The sequence below is a fragment of the Barbus barbus genome (genome assembly GCF_936440315.1).
Source record: "Barbus barbus genome assembly, chromosome: 22".
Lineage (NCBI taxonomy): Eukaryota > Metazoa > Chordata > Actinopteri > Cypriniformes > Cyprinidae > Barbus > Barbus barbus.
This window is the reverse complement of record NC_136750.1, coordinates 22,293,986-22,318,383: the sequence shown is the minus strand read 5'-3', so window position 1 is coordinate 22,318,383 and position 24,398 is coordinate 22,293,986. Positions and strand designations below refer to the sequence as shown.

At 36.3% G+C, this 24,398-nt stretch overlaps 1 protein-coding gene across 1 annotated transcript; it reads right to left on the bottom strand.

Annotated features, from left to right (window-relative positions):
• Positions 1-2,440: 2,440 nt before the first annotated feature.
• Positions 2,441-20,530, bottom strand: LOC306888112 (basic helix-loop-helix ARNT-like protein 2; the record flags this gene model as incomplete). Its single annotated transcript, XM_079446259.1, is given in 19 exon segments — positions 2,441-2,592; positions 3,014-3,113; positions 3,213-3,303; positions 3,617-3,734; positions 4,187-4,254; positions 4,388-4,538; positions 5,136-5,242; positions 6,982-7,222; positions 8,051-8,197; positions 10,794-10,911; positions 11,422-11,514; positions 11,708-11,787; positions 11,948-12,105; positions 12,308-12,349; positions 12,450-12,503; positions 13,278-13,407; positions 20,198-20,321; positions 20,325-20,504; positions 20,507-20,530. Coding segments are annotated over 19 exon segments (2,178 nt in total).
• Positions 20,531-24,398: the final 3,868 nt, after the last annotated feature.

Sequence of the window (24,398 nt, the reverse complement as noted above, 5' to 3'; positions counted from 1 at the left end):
TTAAAATTTGAGAAATTTAGAAAGAAAAAGAAGAGAGAATCGGTGTCCCAAGGATGTGCACATGCAATAAGCCCTCAAATATAATATACAAAATAGGGAATTATTACAAGAAATGGCATTTGATAACATCATTTTAACAGCCTACAAAGATTATCTGCCCAAAAAGAGGTGTCATGTGTCTAAGATTGTAGCACTGTCTTTGATTTATCCATTTAAAGATTCATTTAATACTTTACTTAAACGTGGTAAAACATGCTCTTAGGTCTCTTGTCTTCAGTTAAAGTAATAGTTCAGCCAAAAATGGAAATTCCAGCATTACTTTCAAAACCTGTATGATTTTCTTTTTTCCTTATGACTAGAATGCACTGACTTTTAAAATCAGATTTCAAACCACCAGGGATCATACACTCGCAAACTCACAGACTTAACAACTGTAGATAACACACTACTAGACTTCAAAGTCGTTTCAAACACAACAAACGCACTAAGAAATTTGCCTTGTTGCTAGGAGAAATGAAAACAATGCGTGTTCAAAAATCAACTCAAAATATCAAACATGTCTGATATCTTCTGACTGAATGGAATCATATTCTGAAGCTAGAAAATCCGAATCTGTGCCCAGCATACAACGTGATTTTCTGTGAATCTGTAAAAGCTGCATGCTGGCTCTGACTTTTGGCAACTAGCATCGACTCCTCCAGACTGTAAATCAGGGCAAATGTCTTGTAGTGTATTCTAGCCTTAAGATAAAATGCAATTTTGAAACTGAGAAAATTGCATCAGTTAAATTGGAGATCTATGATGGGATAAATTGGACTTGGAATATAGTGCATAAATCTTATGAATTACTTCAATGGTACTTTTTAATAGTCCTTATTGCAGCTTGAAAGCCTATGGTCACCATTAACTTTCATTACATGGAAAAGAGCAGAGTGAACATTCTTCTAAACATCTCCATTTGTGTTCCATGAAAGAAAGTCAAACAGGTTTGTAAAGACATGAGGGTGAGTAAACGATAAATATTTTGTCCATTTTAGGGTGCATTATACCTTTAAAAGTGGGTTACCATCATGATTTCATGGCTCGATTTGTATTAAATATCTTCTTGAAGCAGGAAGAATTTGAAAAAAAACAAACATCTTACTACTCTCTTGTTATTTTTCTCCATAAAAAGTGATTTTGTTAGTATTTTGAAGTTTAGAGATTAGGTTATTCCCATAACTAAAATTATGGGATATAATTCCAAAATACAATTTAAACAATCACCTTCTAAATGTTGATCACGTTGAGCATGTTATACCTCTTAGCACATAACTAAACAATCAGAACTAATGAAAGAATGAAGCCCTGTAGAAGTCTTAAACACCACCTTCATACAAGTGTCTAAAAAGTGGTACTTTGCTGATCCGCTAAAGGATTTTGAGAAGGGGTTTCCATAAATTGCTCCCTGAGAGACCCTGCCCTTATTGATTTCCAATCACCATTTTACCTGCTGCCCATCTCAATCAAGACCATCTTTCAGAACAACAGAACTAGTACATCTAACTAAGGGGGCAACAACCAAGAACATTGTCGCAGGTCCTCTTAAAATGTTGTCCCAGTCCCTGTAAATTTTAGTGACGGCCCTGTTTTAAGAAAAGTATAGCCCTGGCAGGACAGGCGAAGGTCTGCGGGAAAAGTACACATTCACACACAAGTTTGTAGACTAGAGAGGAAAAAACAAATGTCAGGCCTAACGGTGATCCTCAATTTTCTGATTTTTCCACAGTCTTTTCAAGTAGTTCTGTTTGACAAATGACCACATGCACTTACCAATACCCCTCCCCGTTGTTCATCAAAAAACACTGAATTCAAGATGATTTCTGCTCTAAAAGGGTAAAATAACTACCAGGCTTCCCTTGCCAAAGGAATCCCATGATGTTTTTATAGGAAAATGTATTCCAGCTTTGCCTCAAAAGCATCAGTTCAAGTGTTGATTGACTAAGGAAACAGTTTTGAAATCCTTACGCCACTGGATCACAGTGGACCATTTGGGTTCTTGCCTTATGGCTTGGCTGAGGCATGTGATTCTCAACATGGCAAAACAGGCCAAGAACATTTCTCCGTTCTGATCCATGCCAAGGGGCAGAAGTGACCTCAGAGCTGAGGTGAAGAAATGCACACCAGACCACATCAAACCTGGTCCTGTTGCTTAAGGTACTCAGCTTGAGGTACTCAGAGAGACCCCCATCCCCTTTGATTCTCCTTCACCAAGGGCAGCCATCAGATAACCTGCCATGCAGCTTGTCCGTACACATTAAAAAAAACACTAATAAATTAAAAACGTGAAAGCCAAAGAATTGTCCAAGGCTTGCTGCCCCATGAAAATTAATGGATGGTTCATTTTAAAAAGCTCCAGATAAGATGGATCTTTAAAAAAAAAAAAAAACTGGAGCTGTGTTCACAGAGACCAGTGCATCTCGTCAAAGTCCACGGCCTCACCCAGGTTGGCATCAGTCTCCAGTAAGCTCATAATGACCGCCATGGCTGCCTCGTCAGTGCTCAGAGCGCCTAACCCAGGAACCCCCTCCAGATCCAACTGAGAGCTCCCCTCTGGAGGACAGGAACACAGACAAAGAAAAGAAAAGAAAAGTGAGTGTCATTTTTAAAAAGAATTTCATTTGGTTAAAGCAAAAAATCTTTAGTTTAGTTTAAAATATTTAGATTTAATATAAGAAATTACAGATTAGATTTTATTTTGAATCAATAAAATATATCATCATGATATTTATCATCATTTACTAATTAAATTTTAAGTATACTATTTAATACTAATTAATAATAATAATAATAATAATAATAATGTATTATGAAAAATAAAATCATGTCACAATGCAAAAAGTCTTAAATGTTCCAAAAGCAGGCGTTTTCATTACACAAAACTTTTCTCCAGGAAAAACCCAGACACATTCTTGACAAGCTATAGTATCTATAGTACCACATGGCCAATTTAATATAATAATATAACCTCTACCCATCAGACTTTCTCCCGTCGTTAAGGCCCCACCCCTCGCTTCCTCCTCTGAGCTTGATTTGCCAGGCATCTCCACATCTGTCGCTTCCCCATTTGGCACCTTAAATCATGTGAGGTACTAATGCGTTAGAACACAAGAAACCACAAAACTTGTCAATTAATTTCTAAACACACCGACACGTTTGTTTGACAGACTCACATTGCTGCTGGCCTGCGCAAGGGCCAGTGGAGACTTGTCCTGCAGTAAATTGAATGGACTTGTATTGCCGCTGGATGGGGAGGAGTTCAACCTTAAGAAAACAGAAAGACATCAGAATTCAGAGATCTTTTCTTTAGGGATGTGCACAACTGCATATTTTCAGAAATCAACTAATTGACAAAGTTTCCAAGAATCTTCTACACTGCTGCTAACAAAAGAATATATTATGTACTTATTATATTTAGAAGAAAAAAAATAAACTACTCAACATCACTAACTAGTCGTTTGTTGGACAACAAGTTTACCAAACAATCCCAAATTACCTTAATTTTCATAGCTTATAATACTTCATTGTAAATTATACCAAATTTAATAATAGAAAGGAAGCTACATAATTGGTTTACCTATTATAGTCCATTATCTCATTAGCAATTTGGGTCCCTATGCACCCCGCGTAAATCATGCCTGATGCACTGGAGATCCCTGGGATGATTGGAACTTGTTGGGACTTCTTGGCATCATCTACAAAACAAAAACAAAACTACTGTAGGACCTTAAAATAGTTTAATATATTTAGAATTAATAATAACAGAAGGCTTGCTAAAGAGAGGGGGAAAAATTATGTCTTTCTGTTTGATATCTTAGCAAGTGACCTCTCCGGCCAACTTGGTAACATGTAGGTATGCAAAAAAGGCATACAGTTCCTATCTAATCCTATTGTAAATCTCAAAAACGGTTGTCATTATTGTGCTTGCATAATATGTTTCAAATCAATAGTAAAATCTGACAATGATAATTCAAAAATGACAAATCATGCAAATATTAAGATGACCATCTTATTAACTGTAAAGCTGGACTTGCATTTATATAGTTTCCTTTTCCTCTATATATGGTTTCACAATGCAATATGCAAATTATAGCTACATGCCTAGAAACAAAACAGATTTACAATATTCACAGATCTCAGTACTCACTCTCCGAGGCCTTGGAACTGCTAGGCTGCTCAGATTTATCCCCTGATCCACCTGGATTACTTTTACCGCCGAGTCAGGCGGAAAAAGAGTCAAGAAATAATCTGTTATCTCAACGATCTTAGAATTTGGATGCGACAGGTTGATATGCAGTTATAGGAAAAATGGCCTGTTAGAAAAACAAGATGAGATGCTGGTACTTACGATATAACTGTGTTGGTTGACACTATGTATTCTACTTCTTTGGTCCAGGGATTTATAAAACTAAACCACTGACTTTGTAAGGTGACGAAAGAGCCATATTTCGTTTTAAACTTATAGCAGTTTGTCTCAATCTTCTCTTTACTCCTCAGCACTGTGAAAACAGGCGACCAAAATGTCATATTAGAGGAACAGTGCACCCAAAAATAAAATGGACATTTAGTCATAAAACCAGTCATTCCAATCCCATATTACATTTTATATTTAACAGAATACAAAATTGTGGCTGAATGTACTGATGACTTATTTGCATATAATGAAAGTAAATGGGGATCCAGGCTGTCAAGTTCCAAAATGACCAAAAGTACAACAGAAGCAGTCATTATGATTTGTATGCTATATTTTAAGAGCTTGACAGACCCACATTTACTTTCATTAGATGGAAGAAAGAAACTTATATAGGATTGGAATGAGTAAACAAAGAAAATGAATTAAATATCACATTTATTTGTATTTGCATGAAATCCAATATAACTCTCTGAGGCACTGGCCTATTGTATCTGCCATTGAAAGCTGTTCTAATGTTCTTTAGAAGACTAATGATTAATGATGGATGATGAGGATTTGGCTTCTCGTGTCCTTCTTTGTACAAATGTCTTAGGCAATCTGCCCAGTTTCTTGGAAAATGCTTTCAGGAAAACCTGTTTAGAGCTCCAGTGTTCCTAATGGTAAGAATCTGGATGCACTGTACCTTTTCGGTGTCTATCTGCCAAATGAGGCAGGTCGTCCAGATGGAAGTATTCATAGCAGGATGTGCCTAGCAGCTCCTGGGGTAAATAACCCAGAATGGTGGTGGCTCTGTGTGTGCAATATAAATAAAATGCAGTTTTGAAAATCACATTTCTAACTATGAAACTTAAAAGGAGAAGTAAGTAACTTTTTAAAGACAACTTCCAGTGAAAGTGCCACAGTGTTTACACTACCAAAATATTACTCTTTTATTTGAGCATCTAGGCCATTGGTCTCAAACTCAGCTCTGCAGAGTTTAGCTCCAACCAGCTCCAAATCACACCTGCTTGGAAGTGTCTAGCAATCCTGAAGAGTTTGATTAGCTGGATCCGGTGTGTTGTTGGAGCTAAACTGTGCAGAGCTGTGGACCTCCAGGAATTGAGTTTGAGACCAATGATCTAGGCTATCCTGACATGCCAACATTGGTTAAACCAATGCTGAGAGTTTGAGGCAAATCTGCATGCCTGACCAACAGCAGACGTCAAGAGTGTTTAAAAAAATAAAAGTAGTCATTATATTTGGTACATCATAAATTACACAAGAATTATTATAGCATAATTATTATTATAGAAAATAATTAGTATTTTTTGTCATTAGAATTTTATGTAACTAATTTTATATAGTTTACTTAAAAATACTGTTGGTTACTCCCCAAAATGAAATATCTCAATAACAAATAACCAAATGCAACTCTCTCCCTTTAACAATTGGTAAACTAATGCAAGTTCTGGAAAGAAAATTTGATAATTAAATATAATTATATTTTATAATTTTTTTCTGAAATATTGTATATAATAATTAGTTTCATTACAGTGGTGCACATAAATGGTGCACAGGTGCGCATGCACGACCAAAATAAAAAATGTGCAGGTAAATGTTCATTCAGATTGCTGAATTGCGTACCGACAAAATAAAAGCTTGCTGATTTTAGGTTTGAAAATGATGATAATTCATATTTAAAAATTGACAAGTAAAACAAATTAATTACAGTAGCATTGTATTTTTAAGTGTACTATAAATATTAAATTTTATAAATATGAAATAAACTTTTTATGTTTAAGATATTATCACACTTTATTATTTTGTTTATTTTATTTAAAAAAACTAAATAAAGTGCAATATTATTCTTTTTTATTCTTTTTTTTATAGCTATATTTAATGGGTCACACTCACACACAGTGTGAGCACCAAACCAAATCTCCAGCTACTCCAGGGGTGTCAAAGTCAGTTCCTGGAGGGCCGCAGCCCTGCAGAGTTTAGTTCCAACCTTGCTCCAACTCACATACCATGTAGTTTTCAAATAAGCCTTAATGACTTGATTAGTTGGATCAGGTGTGTTTAATTAGGGTTGCATCTAAACTGTGCAGGGCTGTGGCCCTCCAGGTACTGAGTATGACACCCCTGAGGTACTCTCATGAGAACCAGACTTATGTGCACCTCTGTTTATTAATTTATATTTGATACAGTTATTTTTATATAATTTGTATAGACTAATAAAGAAATAATTTTAAGTTAATTACTCCCAGTTAATACTGGCAAACCGTTAACTGTTATCTGAATAACAAATGCCTAAAAGTTGTCGTCTCATACCAAGTGGCAAACTAAATCCAAGATTTGCTTGCAATGCTTGCCGCCCTCTAGTGAGAATGAAGTGCCCATGTACAGTCAACTTACTATGGAAAGGAAAGTTATGTGGGTAATTACATACTGTGGAGCTAGTTTGCTCAAATGAATATGATTATGCACACAAACAATTGCCAGTCACAAAAATTCACATTTATTTATTCACAACACAAGAGTCAACTTACCGTTGATCCACAAAGGTGAATTTGCCATCCATGGCGTAGCGGGTGACAAATTCAGTAGGCTTGACCTTGATCTCTCCGTTGGCCTGCGGGAGGGTGTGGGGGTGCACGCGGCCCACTGCTACCAGGCAGCTGAAATGGGAGCTCTCTTTATCCGCCTCGGCCTCCCCCTCCGTGCCCAGCTGGCGTGTGGGCCAGGTACGCATGTAGCCCGTGCAGTGCACAGTGCAGTACCGCTGTGACTCTGTTGGGGCAGTCAATCAAAAAAAAAGAGTCAATTTACAGGTGAGCTGTGAGCCAAATGTTCCACCATATGTTGTTAAAGAGGAACACAAAGGTGCACGTTTCATTCGCTTTTGGATTTGCTTGATTTAATCTAAAAACGTGCCGTGACAAACATCTGACAATTGATTTTTTCAGTGTTGTGACAAACGTGATATATATGAAAGCTTAAATATAAGCTTTTGCTCAACGTGTTGAACATACTGTAATTTTGAAAAACTAGCTTATAATGCATGTTCGACACATGGAAATAAATGCATAAAAACCAATGCATGGCTTTACAGGGTTGCCTGAACAACTAACTGCTCTGGGCAGTTTGGAAAAGGCCATGCTCACCAAGAAAAGAAACGTCAATGCTCCAGACAGCACAGCAAAACACTTTCCAAAGTGAAGTCACTATCCAACAACTTTGTAGGAATATAGCTGTTGGAATGAAATCCCACAAGCTGTGCTTACACCACTGCATGTGGCGAGAAGAAAAAAAAAAGAGATGCGTAATGGAGTAAATATGCAGACCACGTCATCAACACGTCACAAATGACATCTTGGACCTTTGGTTCCCAGCAAGAAGAGAGACGCTGCCAGTCTGAAGCCAAGAATATAGAACCTTTATTTAACTTCTATTTTCCTCTTCTTTTTTTTCATATCATAACAGACAGTGGAATTGATTGCATGAACACAAGGCTCTTCTGATTCACTTATCATCATTAAAATGGGAAAACCATCTTTAACAACTTCATTGTACAAACAGGATGAGCTCCCGATGCATCCTGACTGAAATGCTACAGACCTTTCTTTTTTGAAGCCCCAGCCTGGAAGTCCTTCTCTTCTTTGACGGTAATTTTGTTGTACTTCATTCGGCAGAAGAATGAGCGCCGGGCTCCAGAGAAAAGCCGAGCCGCTCCGACAGGGAGCTCGGCCTGCACCTGCAATCCCGCTGCACATAAACACTAGTCAGATTGGTTGAAAGAATGATTTTCCCAAAAACGCATATTTTTTTATTTACTCACCCTCATGTTGTTCTAATTTTGTTTTTTACAAAAAACAATCCTACGGTTTCGGAAAACTTCAAATACAGCACATGAGTCATATGGACTACTTCTATTGTGCTTTATGCCAGGAAACAGGTTTGAAACAAGTGGGAGAGTAAATAATCAACTAAGAATGAATAATGAAAAAAAGTCTGGGGTTGGTAAAGATTCTATTTTAAAGAAATGAACACTTGTGTAACGTAATTAAAAAAAAACGTAATATGTAATTTAAAGCAAAGAGTTTAATTTAGCTCAAAGGGAATCATTTATGATTTTATAGGGAATTTGAACAGACTCACTGTTTTACAGCTGATCACTGAACGAGTCGTATAATAAACTCTGCACTGGATATTAAAATCCAAAATATAGTGAAAACACTACTATATAACAGTAACAAGATCGGCAGTTTAAGACATTAACTTGTGAGCACAAAACACAAGATACTTCTCTTTTATAAATAAGATTTTATTTATATAAACCTAAGACAAACTAATCTAACACATGAACGCAAGCATTCACACATTCACACGTTGCAGAAAGAGAGAAAGTGAGGAAAGGAGGAGTTTAAGAGAATGGAAATGTGAAATCCCAAGTTTACAGCAATATGTTCAATTGCATAGACCTTAACAACCATCAATCACGTATTTAAACCTCGCTTTGAGTTTCTCAGTGAGGCTAAAATTTATATTAAATACACCGATTCAGTTAGAACCTGTAGGTGTTACTTGCTTGCTTTGCCTGTGTTAAGGGGTTTGCTTTGTGTCGTTGTTGCAGACCGGGGTGTCTGATTGGTTGAGAGCTCAGTAGTCTTTGAAGTGAAGTCTTGGGCGTTAGCTGAGGATGCGGAGTTGGTCTGGTTGAAGTTTGAAGCGAGTGCAGTCGGAGCTGAACTTTGCAGCAAACTTACATTAGAACACGAAACTCCACGGAAAGAAAAGAAACTAAAGTAAAAGAATAAGAATAAAAGGATGTAACGAGACTAGGTTGGTCTTCTTCTCATTGTGGTAGCAGCTGGCACGTGGGCCAGAGCACGCTGAAAGAGCAGCGTCAAAACGTGGTGGCAAAAGAGAAGAGGAGAAAGGAGAGGACCAAGAGGTTGTAAGAGAGCATTTTTAAGAAGAAGAGAGAGTTTGATGGTGTCCTGAGTTTTTAAACTTGGCTTCTGGACACATCTCCTCTGGTGTCTTGACCAATTAGATAGGCTATTATCTTAGCTAGGGGTGTTCCTTCCATCATAAATCAGCATGTTATCAGTCACATGGTCCAAATTTTACAGGCTCTAGCAAAGTATACTTTTGGACATGATTTCTATAACAAGACTATGATGCATTTGACAAAGAATTGATTGGAAGAAACATTTAAAGCATGATTTTCACACATACATACCAAACACGCATCTGAATCCTTCAGCTATTCAATAGTGATTAAAAAAACATACATAATATTTGATTAAAACATGATAATCTAATGTGTGGGTTACAAACATAATATAGGTTATTTCTATGCAGAGAAATAACTCATAGGTCCTTTTAAGATGATTTTTAGTACATATGAACAGATTGTCTCTAGTGTGTAGTTCTATGGATAATAAGAGGCATGTTCTGTGACGACCAGAGAGAGGTTAAAAGGTCTCCTAAGGAATTCAAGTCTTTGTCTTGTTTGGGGGAAGACCTGCCCAAGAGAGTCTGTAGCTCGTGATTTTCCATCACAGGTTTACATGCGACCATCAGTCTGATTACTTGCAACAAATTTGACAGTCTCCTTCCTGAATTGGAATTATCAATAAGTGCTCTTTTGTCTCAAGGTTGTAAGCTGTTCTGTGAAAGAGGCTTGCTGGTTAGTTTGCTTGCTTCAGACTAGTTGGAGCTAGGAATCTGATTTACTGCGTCCTGTTTCCTTGGGGCCTCTCTGAATTCCAGCTCCTCAGGTTTCAATGTTCTGATGCATCTTAAATTTGTCTGATTCGGTCTCTGATATTCTACACTTGTATTGATCAAATGTGACAGTTAAGATATTTATAATGTTATGAAAGATTTAATTGCTGTTCTTTTGAACATTCTATTAATCAGAAATGGTGTTCACAGAAATATTAAGCAGAAACACTGTTGTCAGCATTGTTAATAATAAATGTTTTTTGAACACCAAATCAGCATATTAGAATTATTTCTGATCAAAATTCGGCTTTGCCACCACAACAATAAATTACATTTTAAAATATTACAATAGAAATCACTCATTTTAAATTGTAATAATATTATAGGAATATTACTGTTTTTACTGTATTTTTGATCAAATAAATGCATCCATGTTGGTTATAAGAGAATTCTTACTAACCCCAAACATTTGAATGATGGTGTATAGTATACTGTATATATTTATTAAGCAGACTGAGTACAATGTGCATGCAACAGACATAAAACTGTATAAGCATTTCAGAAAAGCATTCAGGAAACACACACACAAACTAAACACAACCGTTTATTACGGCCAAAGTATGTTTACTTTTGGCGTCTATGAGGCGCTCCCGCGGATAGAGTTCAGAGGCAGACAGCTGTTCCTTCACTTTACCAATGTCCTTAGGATGAACATAATCAAACAGGCTCTGTCCAATTAACTCCGTCTGGGGAGCAAAACATTCAAATGAGCCATGATTACACATACATTTTGCCAACAGGTCAGATCATAAACCTAATTGTTTATCACTAGGTAAACAAATGCCTTTTAAAAACAGCCCTTAAAATACATGAACATGTCTAAAATGTTTAGACATACTAGACTGATTATGTTTCTTATGATCTCAAAAAACTTACTATTAACTGCAAATATCCTTATTCTTAAATGAGTGAAATCTATATATCTATATCTATCTATCTATCTATATATATATATATATATATATATATATATATAAAAAGAGAGAGAGAGAGTCACTATATAAGTAGCACACTTGCTTTTGAAGTCATGATGACTTTACTATGATTCTATGATGTGGACAATGGCCAAAAAGAAAGAAAAAGAATGAGTATACGTGACTAATATTTTGTCTGGTAGTGTACATCTGTCCATAATTATAGCACTTATTATAAAGAGATTATGTGTTTTTTTTATATATATAGTTGAACTGTCCTACCCGGCTGTAATTCAGGATTTTTGAAACCGATTCTGAGACAAAGACTATCTTCCCACGGTCACAGCCAACCACGAAGAGAAATCCATCCGCAGCCTGGACAAGAGATAGAAAGAGATCATTTAGGGTTGATGTTGTAATTTCACAATCACAAACAGTCAAAATGCCCTGTTTAAACAAAAGCTATTTTTGGAGCCTTTTCCACCCACATAATCAATTATTTGCAGTGATAGTTCTTCTGCTGTTACAAATAGCTTTAAGACATTGTTCTACAAATTGTAGGATTTACCCTTAGGACAAGGTGTTTGAGCTCATCGTCTGGGAGGAATGCAGGTTTGTAATTGGCTTCTGCAAACGAGCTGGTTGTTCCTGAAAAACGGGCACTCCATTACCCCACATACTGTATACTCAAGAACATTCATCACTGTTTGCTTTGCTTTAATTAGGCATTCATGAAGGAAAATACATTTTTCAAGCTCAATATTAGTCTTTGTGTATGCTAGGCTACACAAAAAGCAAATCTAGGTACCTTTGAGTGATTTGAGGTGCTGGACAGCCATTCGTAACACAGTGAGTTTGTCAAGCTTGCGGGACATGGGATTACAGGTGGGGATCATCGCTGCCAACTCGTCAATCAAGTTATTCATCTTATCCCGCCGTCGTTTCTCGATCTGACTATGAGGTTCTCTACAAGATGAAATTTATGTTGTAGGTACCACTGAACTCCACTGAAATATAACGTCACTTAATTTTTTTCTTAGTGTTTGAATTTTAATGACAGTGGAAACTTTAAATTTAATAAATAATAAAATTAAATAATAATAATAACTTTAAAAAGGTGGATAAGTAAATGAAATAAATAAATAAATACAATTTTAGTGATAAGTACCTGACACACTTAATTTTTAAGTGCTGTTCGTCTCCTTCCGATCTAAGAAAACATAATAATAAAACACATAGAAGTGTTAAAAGTAACGATTAAAATCGTAGATCAAGGTGATCCATATTGAGTATCGTAATGGGCTTAGTACCTTCCCTGATCGTCCTCCATATCCTCCTCTAAATTTGATGCAGATTTTGTTTCCCTGGAAACAAAGTGGTGAGCTGATTAAAGTGACTCATGAAATGCTGCCGTGAGTCTAAGAGGACGTTAAACACAGACCACGCACTTCCTTTCACTATGCATCTCGACTCATTCAGAAAAGCAGGACAGGGGCTAACAGGCCAAACAAGAGGATATTAGTCATCAGATATAGCAAATCAGCTATAAAATTCAAATATCGATTATTAATGTCTCACACCACGCACATACTTTTTCAAGACACTAGGGCTGGGCGGTATGAGGATATGTAGCATATATAGACATTTATGTGGGATGGACTTTACTTTAATCACAAAGAAGCATGGAGTAATGCAAAAATCAAAGCGGCAAAGATATATGGCTGTATAACAACTATGTGACTCATCTCATCAATACGAATTAAACCTATGCAGTCAATGTGACATATCCAGACAGCATTAAAAAAAGGCAGAACTAATTGTACAGAACTACTATTTTTTTCATGTTTTGGTGGTTTGTGTCCATCAAGCTACAAATAAGAAAATAAAGGAGATTTGACCATTTAAAAAACAAAACAATTACACTACTATTCAAAAGCTGCATTTATTACAGTAAAAACAGTAATTGTGAAATATTCATTAAATATTAATGAATTTTCAGCAGCCATTACACCAGTATTCTTCAAACCATTCAAATAAACCTTTCCCATCTTTAATTTCTAATCACTGCAAAAATACAGTAACTGTCATATTTAGTCAAACTGCCGGCTTCTACTAGTGACGAATGTAAATATACTCACGGGTTGCCCATGCTGCCTTTCCGTTTTCTGGGCAACTCCATGCCTGAGGCCATGCCGGTGGCTGAGGTGGGGGTCATCAAACCAGACAGAGAGACAGAGAGGCCCTGGGGTTCTTCCTCTAATGCGTCTCCTGCCAATGGTGGGAGGGATTTATTATAGTACACTTACAAAAAGAAACATGCCAAAACAACTACGTGCTACACATTGGAACCAGGGCACAGTGGAATAGATTTCATAACAGACATCTAAAGAATCAGACCATCTGCAATCGGTGGATTTTTGTGTGAATTCAGAGTGATACTTTTTGTCTGTGTATGATAAACAGGACATTTTTATCATGTGAAAGTCATCTTAAAAGTGTAATCTTAAACCCAGAAACCCAGTTTACACCTGGTTCTTAGAAAGAAAAATTCACAGAGAACTACTTGCCACATTGAGGCTGGGCAACCATGAACACAATACAGGCAACCTACTTCACCTCTACAAAAACTGCAGCGCTCTTTTCTTTGTGCACATCTATATGCCCATTCAGACAAGGAATACGCAAATGTATTTTAATACACGGTCTTTGACTTCCTGTACAAACAAAGCTTTAAAACGAGAAGCATTTTATAGCAGTGTATCTATTTCTATTGACCTAATATCCAGTCTCCATTACTGAGGACAGAACAGCACTGTCAAACACTAAGATCATGCATCTGTTGAGTTAAAACAGCTTTAGCTTTTGATTGTTGGCTAAAATCACTGCAGCATTAAGTCATTGTTGCAAATGAAAGCAAAGGACTCTGATGGAAGACATTGTCAATTCAATTTCAGTTTTGGTTTCTATTTATCAAAGTAAAATCAAAAAGCCCTAGTGTGATTATTGAAATGAAAATACAAATTATATTATTATTATTATATGCTGAATTAAAGCTACAATGTGAATGCAAATAAATAAATCTCTTCACATAGTATTATTATTATTATTATAACATTGAAAAAGAAAAATTATGTTAAAAAGTTATTGAAGAAAAATGTTATTGATCAAATTCTCATTACTCATTATTGAAATACCAACTAGTCCATGCCAAAGTAAAGCTACAATGTGAATACATTGTGAATGTGCAAAAAATAATAAATAATAATAATAATAATTCAATAAAAAATAAAGCTTCACACAATATTACTACAGTTATTTCAACAATAACAACTGAACAACTGAATTTTGTTATTATATTATTGAAATAACCACTAGTCCATATAAAGGGTAAAACTACAAAGTGAATGCCAAGAATAAAACGAAGCTCTTCACACTTGAGAACTGTTCATATCACAATCACAGTATTTGTTGCACTAACGGCAATATTACTTTTCTGAGCAAACTGTGCAGCTCTACTTGGCACCTGGCAGACACATAATGGAGCTGTATTTGCCATCTGTTATTGCCATTGACCACCATAATCCATTCACAAACTCCCTGCAAGCAGAGCAACTTATTCATGAAGAGGCTTTAACGGGGCAGTCTGTTTTCCTGCCTGCTTCACCTGTTGTTTAAGCCTCTAAGATCAACAGATACGCTCCACCTCATCAGGCCCTGAACTGCATCTGCGCGTCCTCCTCCGACCAGCCATGTGTACACGTGCATGTACTTTGCGTGTGTGTTGTCACAGTGCCATCACGTTCAGGCGACAATGGAATAGGCCAGGCCAAATACAGCTTGTGCTCCTGGCTCCTATATTTAACAGTGCTCTGCAGGCCTAGTCACTAGTGACCTAAATAGTCATTAACAGATCGGCAACAACCTGATTTTTAATCCTGTGTGCTGGAGTGAAGATCTGCGGCGGGATTATTTGGTTTTATGTGGCCGATAGGAAGGCCGCACCCAACAGTAAAGAGCTCCGTCTTTCACTGGCTCCTGATATTACCTGATATCACTGACCTCCATTCGGATACTAGCGCTTATGACGACTGTGTGACGTCATCTGCACAAGAGAAAGGCCATTTCACTGACTCACTATTCATTTTCTAGGATGGATCATTTAAAAGCATATAAATATATATATACACACACACACACACACGCCTACGTACAATTATTTTCACTGCATTCAACCTCAAAAATCACTCATCACCTCAACCGTACCTACTTCTCAAAACAAATGCATTTTATGTAATTACTCTCTTTAAATGTCATTAAAAGCAATACACAGACATAAATTGCAAAATGCCTGAATTTAGTAGTTTATCCATCTAAATAACTTGGAAAAACAGTCAATGCAAGCACTACTTGTCATCACGGAGAAAAATTATCACAAGGTGATGTAATTATTCATGATACTTTGCACTGTTGCCATAGAGCTGAACGAGAAACATGCCCAAACTCAATTTATTTACGTCAAACATTGTGCAAGAAACGTGACAAAAGTGTGTGAAAGTAGGTCAGTGATTCCATTTCAATGTTTTTAGCTTTGGCACACTTTTGGCACCACACCTTGGTAGTATTTTACGTCTCATGGTTGAGTATTAAATTAACTGTTAAGCTAAATGATGGACAAACAGGTAACCACGGGGTTTAATTATAACTATGTTGACGTCAAGTTTTTATGTCCTGTAAACTTAGAAGACTTCTGTGATGTATTGAATGCTCTTGCAAATTCCCTCAATAAGTCAGCTCTACTGATGGGAGGGAAGAAGGATCTGCTGTAACTTATTACAAAATAAATATTTACTCATTTGAGAGACAAAAGCTTAAGTAAGAGCTAGCTTACAATCATTCAGTCACTAAACAACAACAGGGTCACCAGGACTTAGACATGAAGCAGAGAGTCTGGTTTCGACCTGAATGGGTTTATTTTTCAATAATGACTTGCTGAATGTAGATTATTCCAAAATAAATACAAAATGTCTACTTACCAAAACAACTACATAATAAATAAATGAAATATTGATTAAATAAACAGACTAAAATTCAGCTAAATATTATTTGTTAAAAAAAGTTTGGCACTCATTATACAACAATATTGGGCGATTTATCTATATATACACAACTAATATTTAGCATAATATAATACATTCATTATGTCTGCACTTTTGCTATTGGTTTCAAGCTTAAAAAAAGAAAAAGATATGGTTACCGAGTACATGTGCAACTGACATAGTGCCTTATTAGAAATTTAACAGCAAACGATTGATGATTCAGATGAAAAACCATGTTAATTTTTCCAACTGTTAAAACACTGGTGCGTTCTATTCACTAAAGCGTGAACGTCAATTACTAATGTCTGGGTTGTTTAAAACCACAAATCAAGCCAGTGGAAGCATCTTGGCATTGGATGGTGGAATTTCTGTATGACGAAAGCAAAACACTGCAATAATGCCACAATAATGTTCAATGCACGGCCATTATTCATTTTTTCAGACTTTTCCATATTAATAAGTGAAGATGAATCAGTTGCATGGTATGCTCTTTTTCAGTTCAGTTTTAGACTTGCTCAAGAAATTTGATTAAAATGTGAGAATCCGTAGACATGACAAATGTCAAACAAAAAGCTAAAAAAGGCATTCAGTTTAGACATGACCTAATTTTTCTATCAAATTACAAAAGTGCCTTGCCTCAACAGCTGGCAATTTATCAATAGACTGCTTTAAAATAATTTTATTATTTTTATAATTAGGCAATTAACTCATGGCTATAATCACTGCATAGATAAACTACAAAATTATGACACTCCTATTTAAAGAAAAATAATTAAAGTCTCTTGATTTTTATAAACATGTAACAATAAAAGTATAATGTAGTTATATAAAAGCATCAATCTTCTTGACAAATTGGCTTTCAGATTTCTAATGGATCACAACAAATAGTCTTCATTTACTTATCTCTTATAAGAAAAACTGTGGCATAGACTTTTGGATTTTAATGTATTAATCATTATTGCTTTTAATCCTTATCTGCCATGTACACTTTATATTGTGAGTTTCAGTAAAGAATTACTTCTATTTCATTATAACCCAACTAGCCATAAATGAAAGACACATAAGCATCAGATTTGGAAATCATTTTGATGTGGGTTTGTAAACTGGATAAGTAAATGGTCAATTCTTTGAGCTTGATGCTTTATGCAAATCTCAAAGCTTACCAGTCATCTGGTCCTTCTACATAAAAAAATAAAATAAACTGCTCTACAAACATCCGAATGACCAAGAAATACCAATAATGCAATAAAAAAAAATAATGTGCACAAACATTTCAAGAGGCACACATATCTTAATAGTTTCTCTGAAAACAAGGGAAGAATAAATGCTTGACATCTAAATAGCATGATCTAAAAAAAAAAAAAAAATCTAATGTCTAGACATGGAGGCAACAGGAAACTGTATTTTCAACAGGAGAGGAAGTCAAAACAAGCTGTAAAACTGCCACACAGTGTTGAGATGTGTCAATCAGAACATTTTAAGAATATCATCAAAACAATCGTTCTTATCTATTATTTCCTAGATTTAAAGAGGTCTGTAAAGTGGCCCTTGAGAACGAGACCTTGAACAAGACTCACCCATTCAGTTTAATAAAAACGTATTCTCAAAATAGCCTCACCATTCAAATCACAGGAGCCTCTGCAAAGACCATGACAAAGTGTATATGCAACACTTATGCATGCACAACATAATAAGATGACAGGCTGCAATCTTAAATTCTCTGCTGAATACTTTTGCTTTTATCTGTACTTCTGTGTCTGCTTGCACATTAAAATTCATATAACACTCCTTTCAAAGCCTTCTATTTCACACAGTGCAGTCCTGGACATTTGATGCCTTTGAGATATAAAAACTCTTCCATCTGGTGTAGCAACATATCTAGTATATGCTATAGCTTTAGACAGGTAGTGGACAATCAAAGTGTTGTTAAAAAGTGTCACAATGCATCCCACTTCTGCTGACCTACTTTTGATCAAATCTTCTCCTTTAACTTAACAGGCTTCATAATTAACTTCTAATAAAACATTTGATGTATTCAGGCCAAGGAATCTAAGAAATGTTTTTAAAAGATTCAATACTTTTGAAAGTAATGGATAAACTAACATTTAAATGAGGTTAATACATGTACTTACACTGTATACCCCCGATATATGATATATTAATATAAAAGTGTGCTAAATATGTTTAAAACATTTTTTTTAAATTACAGCAGTGCAAAGTGATACAATATGTAATGAAAAATACAAAATAACATAATATTATAAAATCTAACATGATATAATATAAATAATATAATGCAAAATAATATATGGCTTTCCTTCAGCATGGTGCTAGAAACATTAAGGTCATAATATAGTATAATGTAATATAATATAACCCGTAAAGATAAGGAATGATTTTGAGGATGGCACAGATTCAGACTTTAAAAGCTTTTAATGAATGCAAAGAATGTTTCAATAGGCTTTCAAACTGTAAATGTAGGAATAAAATCAGCTCATTCTGTGCATTTTTCCAATGTACTGCATTGTTTTTGCATCGCACTTTTTAATGATATTTGATCATTTTTATTATCTACATTTATAAACAAACATATATTAATATCATTGAGGGAAGATTCACATTAAATAATTAATAAACAAAGTTATTAATATACAATGCTGTCTTTCCCCCCTACATAATTCCCACAGACAATTTACCAGGACAAGTGCATTTTATTTATCAGCTTTGCCAGAATTTACCAGGATAGTTATTGACCTGAAAAAACATCTATCACCGAAATGACTGGAATCTGTAACTCAAAAGGCCAGTTACCTAAGAGACATACTTTCCAGATGAGACCCTAAATTCCAGTCACGTTTGTCAGTGTTGAGGAAGGGAGGGGGGAGTCTGTCACGAGAGGATCCAAACTGACAGCAGATTTAGGTTACACATTTTGATTACATTAAACAGCTTTGTTTCGGATTGTTTATAGTCTAGTTATGCAAAGGTTCACTGATTGTGAAGTTAGGCTGAAGAGAGAAAGCAATGCCTGAGGAAGAGGAGGGCATCACAGCTCTGGCCTACAAGTGTGCCGAGTTTGACCTACATATTACACAACCATCACGTTACAAGAAATCAGACTAGATCAGGCAGCACTATGACCTCACAATGCTAATGATTCACATTTACGTCACAGGAGGCAGTTTCACTCATTAAAAATGAGACTGAATTCACTAAGGGAAAGGCACCTCTATTAGACAGTGTATTTGTGAGCTCCAAAACTCTAAATTTTACATAAAAAATACACAGAATAAACTTTCTGAAGTAGAACAATAGAGCCAGAACCTTTTTTGGGTGATTTTGATGATTAAAATTCAAAAGATGATTTATGACTGAAAAAAAAAAAAAGATGATTTATCAAAAGTCAGTATTATAGTTTTATACATCCTTTAATAATTTTTATAATTTCCACCGTTAATATACGCAAACACAATAGGCTAACGTTAAATCATCGATTTAACGCATTTTTCGGATAAAATCGGTGGAGGTAAGGAAAATATATCATTAAAAAAGTATGCCATATGAAAGATGAAAACACAGAAAATTTAAAAATTGACAGTAGCACGCGAATACACACATTAAGACATTTAAAGAAGTAGCACAGCCACAAATGACTGATGTGACGGCAGCCAATCTGCCAAAGGCCTCGCAAAATAACTACAGCACAACATACTACATGTTAAAAACGTAATTATCAGCCACATTAAAATCAGAAAATGTTGTAAGAAGCAGCGTTAAAGCCCTAAATGTGGCACGGAGAGCAGTTCCGACGCGCCTCCGCTCGGGTTTGCTCTACTGAACTACTGACCTAGTTTCGCTGAGAACGCGAGCGTGCAAACCAATCAGCTCCCCTCTCCTCCGCCCGGCACTCAACTCTCTCTTCTTGAAGCGGACCCCTTGTATTGTTTTAAGCGGCGAGTTACCTGGCTTTCCCCCCGTCGCTCCATCACCGCCGCCAGCCGCTGTATTCCTCGCCGACATGGCTGGAGCCGGTACGCCGGGGCCCAGGACTCCGATGCTGCATGTGGAAAACGAAGGCGGTGGTAATTATTTACAAAGGGGGGAGAGAAAGAGGAGGGGGGGGGGGGGGGGCTGAATAATTGATTTAATTTTTTTCTTTACAACTAACTCAATTGGGAGGGTGGGCCGAGCGTAAAAACGTGCAAGGAGAGGACACGATGGAATCAGGACAGTGGTTAAAATCCGGGGAAACGCGGAAGACGACGAGTCGACGCACAATCTCCTCCTACCATCATCAACACCGCCTTCTCTACTGTCCGGTCCCTCACGTTACTAAGTCCTAGTAAGTCACGCGATATGTTACGCAAGCCGAGAAAAATGCGGTCACGGATGCGGTACTGAACGAGTGCCGGTCAATCATCTTTCGCTGTAATTCGACCATATCGCATTCAGCTCTTGCACCATCATATATATTTAGACTAGAACTGTCTGTTATTTTGAGGCATTAGCTGAATGTACGTAAGTAAAATATTGATGATCTGTTGGGTAAATGATAAAAAAACAACAAAAAACAAAAATAGGCCTACAATTCGGTTTGTTTAAAATATTTGATGCATTTTAAGTCTTAACGTTTAGTCTCAACGTCTGTAAAAAGAAAAAGAAAAATCCCATAGGCCTATTTGTCTGCAACAAATGCAAATAGTTTAGAAATACTCATAGCCTAACTATGTAAATCAGTGTCTAGCAACAAAAACACTAAAAGAAACCACAATGACATTTTATAGTAAATTTCGTGTATTTAATTTTTTATTTTATTCGTGGCAATCAGTTTTACCTGTTTATTTTGAGTAAACTGATCAAACTAAATAACATTTTTAATGAGCTTATCAGTAAGACATAACTCTTTCATGTTGTAACAGACTGAACTGAATTAGCAGGCTATCCCTGGTTTTATTAATGTAATGATAATAGATTTGAAATAAGTAAAATGGAATATTGTTCTATAAATAACAATAGCGCCCTTTATATTTAATCATATACATTTTTTCATTAATTTTGTTCGGAGAAACTGTTTTATATGTAGACCTTTTTTGTCACGTGAAAAAATAAATAAATAAAAACTGTTCTCGAAGCTGCATTTGTTTTTTCTTTATCATGAATAAATATGAATTTTATATAATTTTTTGGGATTCATTTTATGAATGTCTTTGCATTGTTTTTTGATGTTTGAAACCAAAAACTCTTCTTTTGGCCTGATTACAACTTTCACACCTACCCTGTTTGTATTGAAACGATTGAGTAACCAACTCTGAAAGAAAAAAACAGACACTAGCGCCATCTGGTGGACAACAGTTGCACATCTTAATCATTTTTATTTTCCTCTGTTGGCCCCTGAAGATGACGCAGGTGATCTGGTCGCTTATGTAGCTGCAACTGAGTGAATTGTAACAGCACGAATACCCACAAACGTAACTTCTTTAAAAAGCAATGTTTTATTATTAGCACAATATTTATCTGAAAACATAGAAGTATTAAGGACTTTTAAAATTATTTCCATTTCTAGAAAAGTCATAGAAATGAATTGAATATAAATTTGCTCAGCTTCCCTTATTTCTATATTATAATAATTTTTTAAAACCCTTTATAATGATGTATGGCTTGGGGAATCATAAAGCCTGAGAATGAGAATCATACAACCATAAATTGTGGAAATTGAGACACAGGAAAAGCTGACTCACCCGTTTTCCCGAGAAACATATCGCATAAAGAAAACAAGAGTTATAGTTCAACAATGCAAAAGAATAATTTAGGTGACCACCGCTTCAAAAAGTCCATATTTTTACCTGCATGATGCATCAGCACAGAGAAATACAAGTTGTTGAATTGGGCAGCAAAGATTTGATGTGCTGCAAATGCATGTTTAAAAGAGATATTGTTTCTATATATGCATATAGTGAAAGGATAGGGTAAACGATCAAGGCATAGTTCTACAACTAAGTAGTTATTTAAAAAAAAAAGGTACTGACATCATTTGAGCAAAAAATGGCTTGGGAGCTGCACATTGGCTCCTGTGAACCACTAGATGTCGCTCTATTCTTTAAAAACAGAAGTGCCTTGGACCAGAGAATGGTTTTAAGATGCACTATATTATTATTAATATATAATAAATAAGTTCAAGTTCATTTTATTTGTATAGCACATTTACAACAGCCACCAGGCTGACCAAAGTGCTTTACAGAAAAGCAAGATTATACCACATACACAGAAAACAGACCAGACAAAAATTTTATACAACCCGTTTAAAAATGAAAAATGGCCATATCACAGTAGTCAATACACTAAGGAAAACAAATAGCTTTTAAGCAGGGACTTAAAAACAGACAGAGAAGGGTCATTCTAATCTCTAGAGGCAGGGTATTCCAAAGTCGAGGCCCTGCCACTGCAAATGCAATAACTTCAGTAAAAGTTTATGGGTCAGTGATGTGGCACTTTTTCGATTCAAATAATTACTTTAAAGCATCATGAAAGAATCAGCAAACACAAAACCAAAGTTGTGTAATTTTACAGACATTTGAAGATAAGTATTAATTGGAGAATAAATGCAGATGTGTACTTTTGTTCTACAATGTTACTAAAATTTGACTGCCAAATCAAAGTCAGTGTGGCATAGCCATCATAGGAATCGTTTTGCTGTCATGTAAAGAGGAAATAATAAAACCTGTTAAGATCTTCATGACAGTGTGTTCAGTATGTGCAATATAAGTGGCCAGTACTTTTTCCGCTGTACTGTAACTCTACATCTAGGCAGTCGTGGCCTAATGGATAGAGAGTTGGACTTGTAATCTGAAGGTTGTGGGTTCGAGTCTCAGGTCCGGCAGGGATTGTAGGTGGGGGAGTGAATAACCAACACTCTCTCCACCCTTAATACCACGACTGAGGTGAGACCCTTGAGCAAGGCACCGAACCCCCAACTGCTCCTTGGGCGTCGCAGCAATGGCTGCCCACTGCTCCGGATGTATGTTCACTACTGTGTGTACACTTGGATGGGTTAAATGCAATGCAGAGCACAAATTCCGAGTATGGGTCACCATACTTGGCCACACACCACTTCTCTTAAAATTGCAGGTGTTAAACCAACACTGCAGTGTAGAGTTCATTGCAGACCAACACTTTAACATTGAAGATTTTTCTGTGCATAGGTATTAAGTTTATATTTTATTATTATTATTTTTATTATTGTTTTGGTTCAAAAGAACCTTCATTTGCATTAATGCATATGTTCATTTTGATTGTGGAAAATAGTTCATCCCTGTTTCTCTGTTATTTATGATCTTTGCATCGAATGGCAGACCTTCAGTGAGGAAGCTCCAGATTTTATTCATGGCAAACAGACTATTGAGGCTCCTACAACAAGCATCAGTGAAACACAGCCTGAGAGCCGTGCAGACTACCAATGAATTTTTTAGACCTCAATTTCTGAATTTTTAAAGCACACTGCATTTTTGATGATTATTGCATAAAAGAAGCTTTCACAGGAAAAAGGTGCAGCCCTTCACTTACAGAAGCAATAGAATTAGATTGCAAATGTGACTTTTGTGCATCAACGGCCCTCACAGTTTGAACACAGTTATGTCAGTGTTTGGTTGTTGACGTTGATACGTTTGACCCATGAACCCCTGGAACTGTTTCTCGGGATAAGGGTTAGACTGGGACTAGAGGACGCAGTGTCTTGTTACACCTGCTCGTATCATACAACCCCGAGCCTGCGATTCTTGACCTCGCTATCAATATTTAATGAGCTCTGCTAGTCACTCTTTTTGGCCTGCTTTCGTATGGGCAAGATCAAGAAGGGAGGGGGTGGAGAAGAGGCAGGTGTTCACCATCTTCTGTCACTGTCTGTGAGGAAGCTGAGGAGAATGCCGGAGCTTCCATTATTGATGTATGCCAGCATAACTTTCACGATGCCGATACATTGAATCGAAGACACCCGGATTTGCCCCATTTCTCTCCTTGTGCCTCATTGCTGGATGTTCTCAGCCCAAACCGCATGAAGGATTGTACCCAGACCGTCCAAACCAAAGTCCCTCCTCTTCTTTCTCTCTGTTCCTTCTCTGGCTCAGTATCTCTCCTCCTCCCCTCCAGCACACCTAAACCATCTCAGTC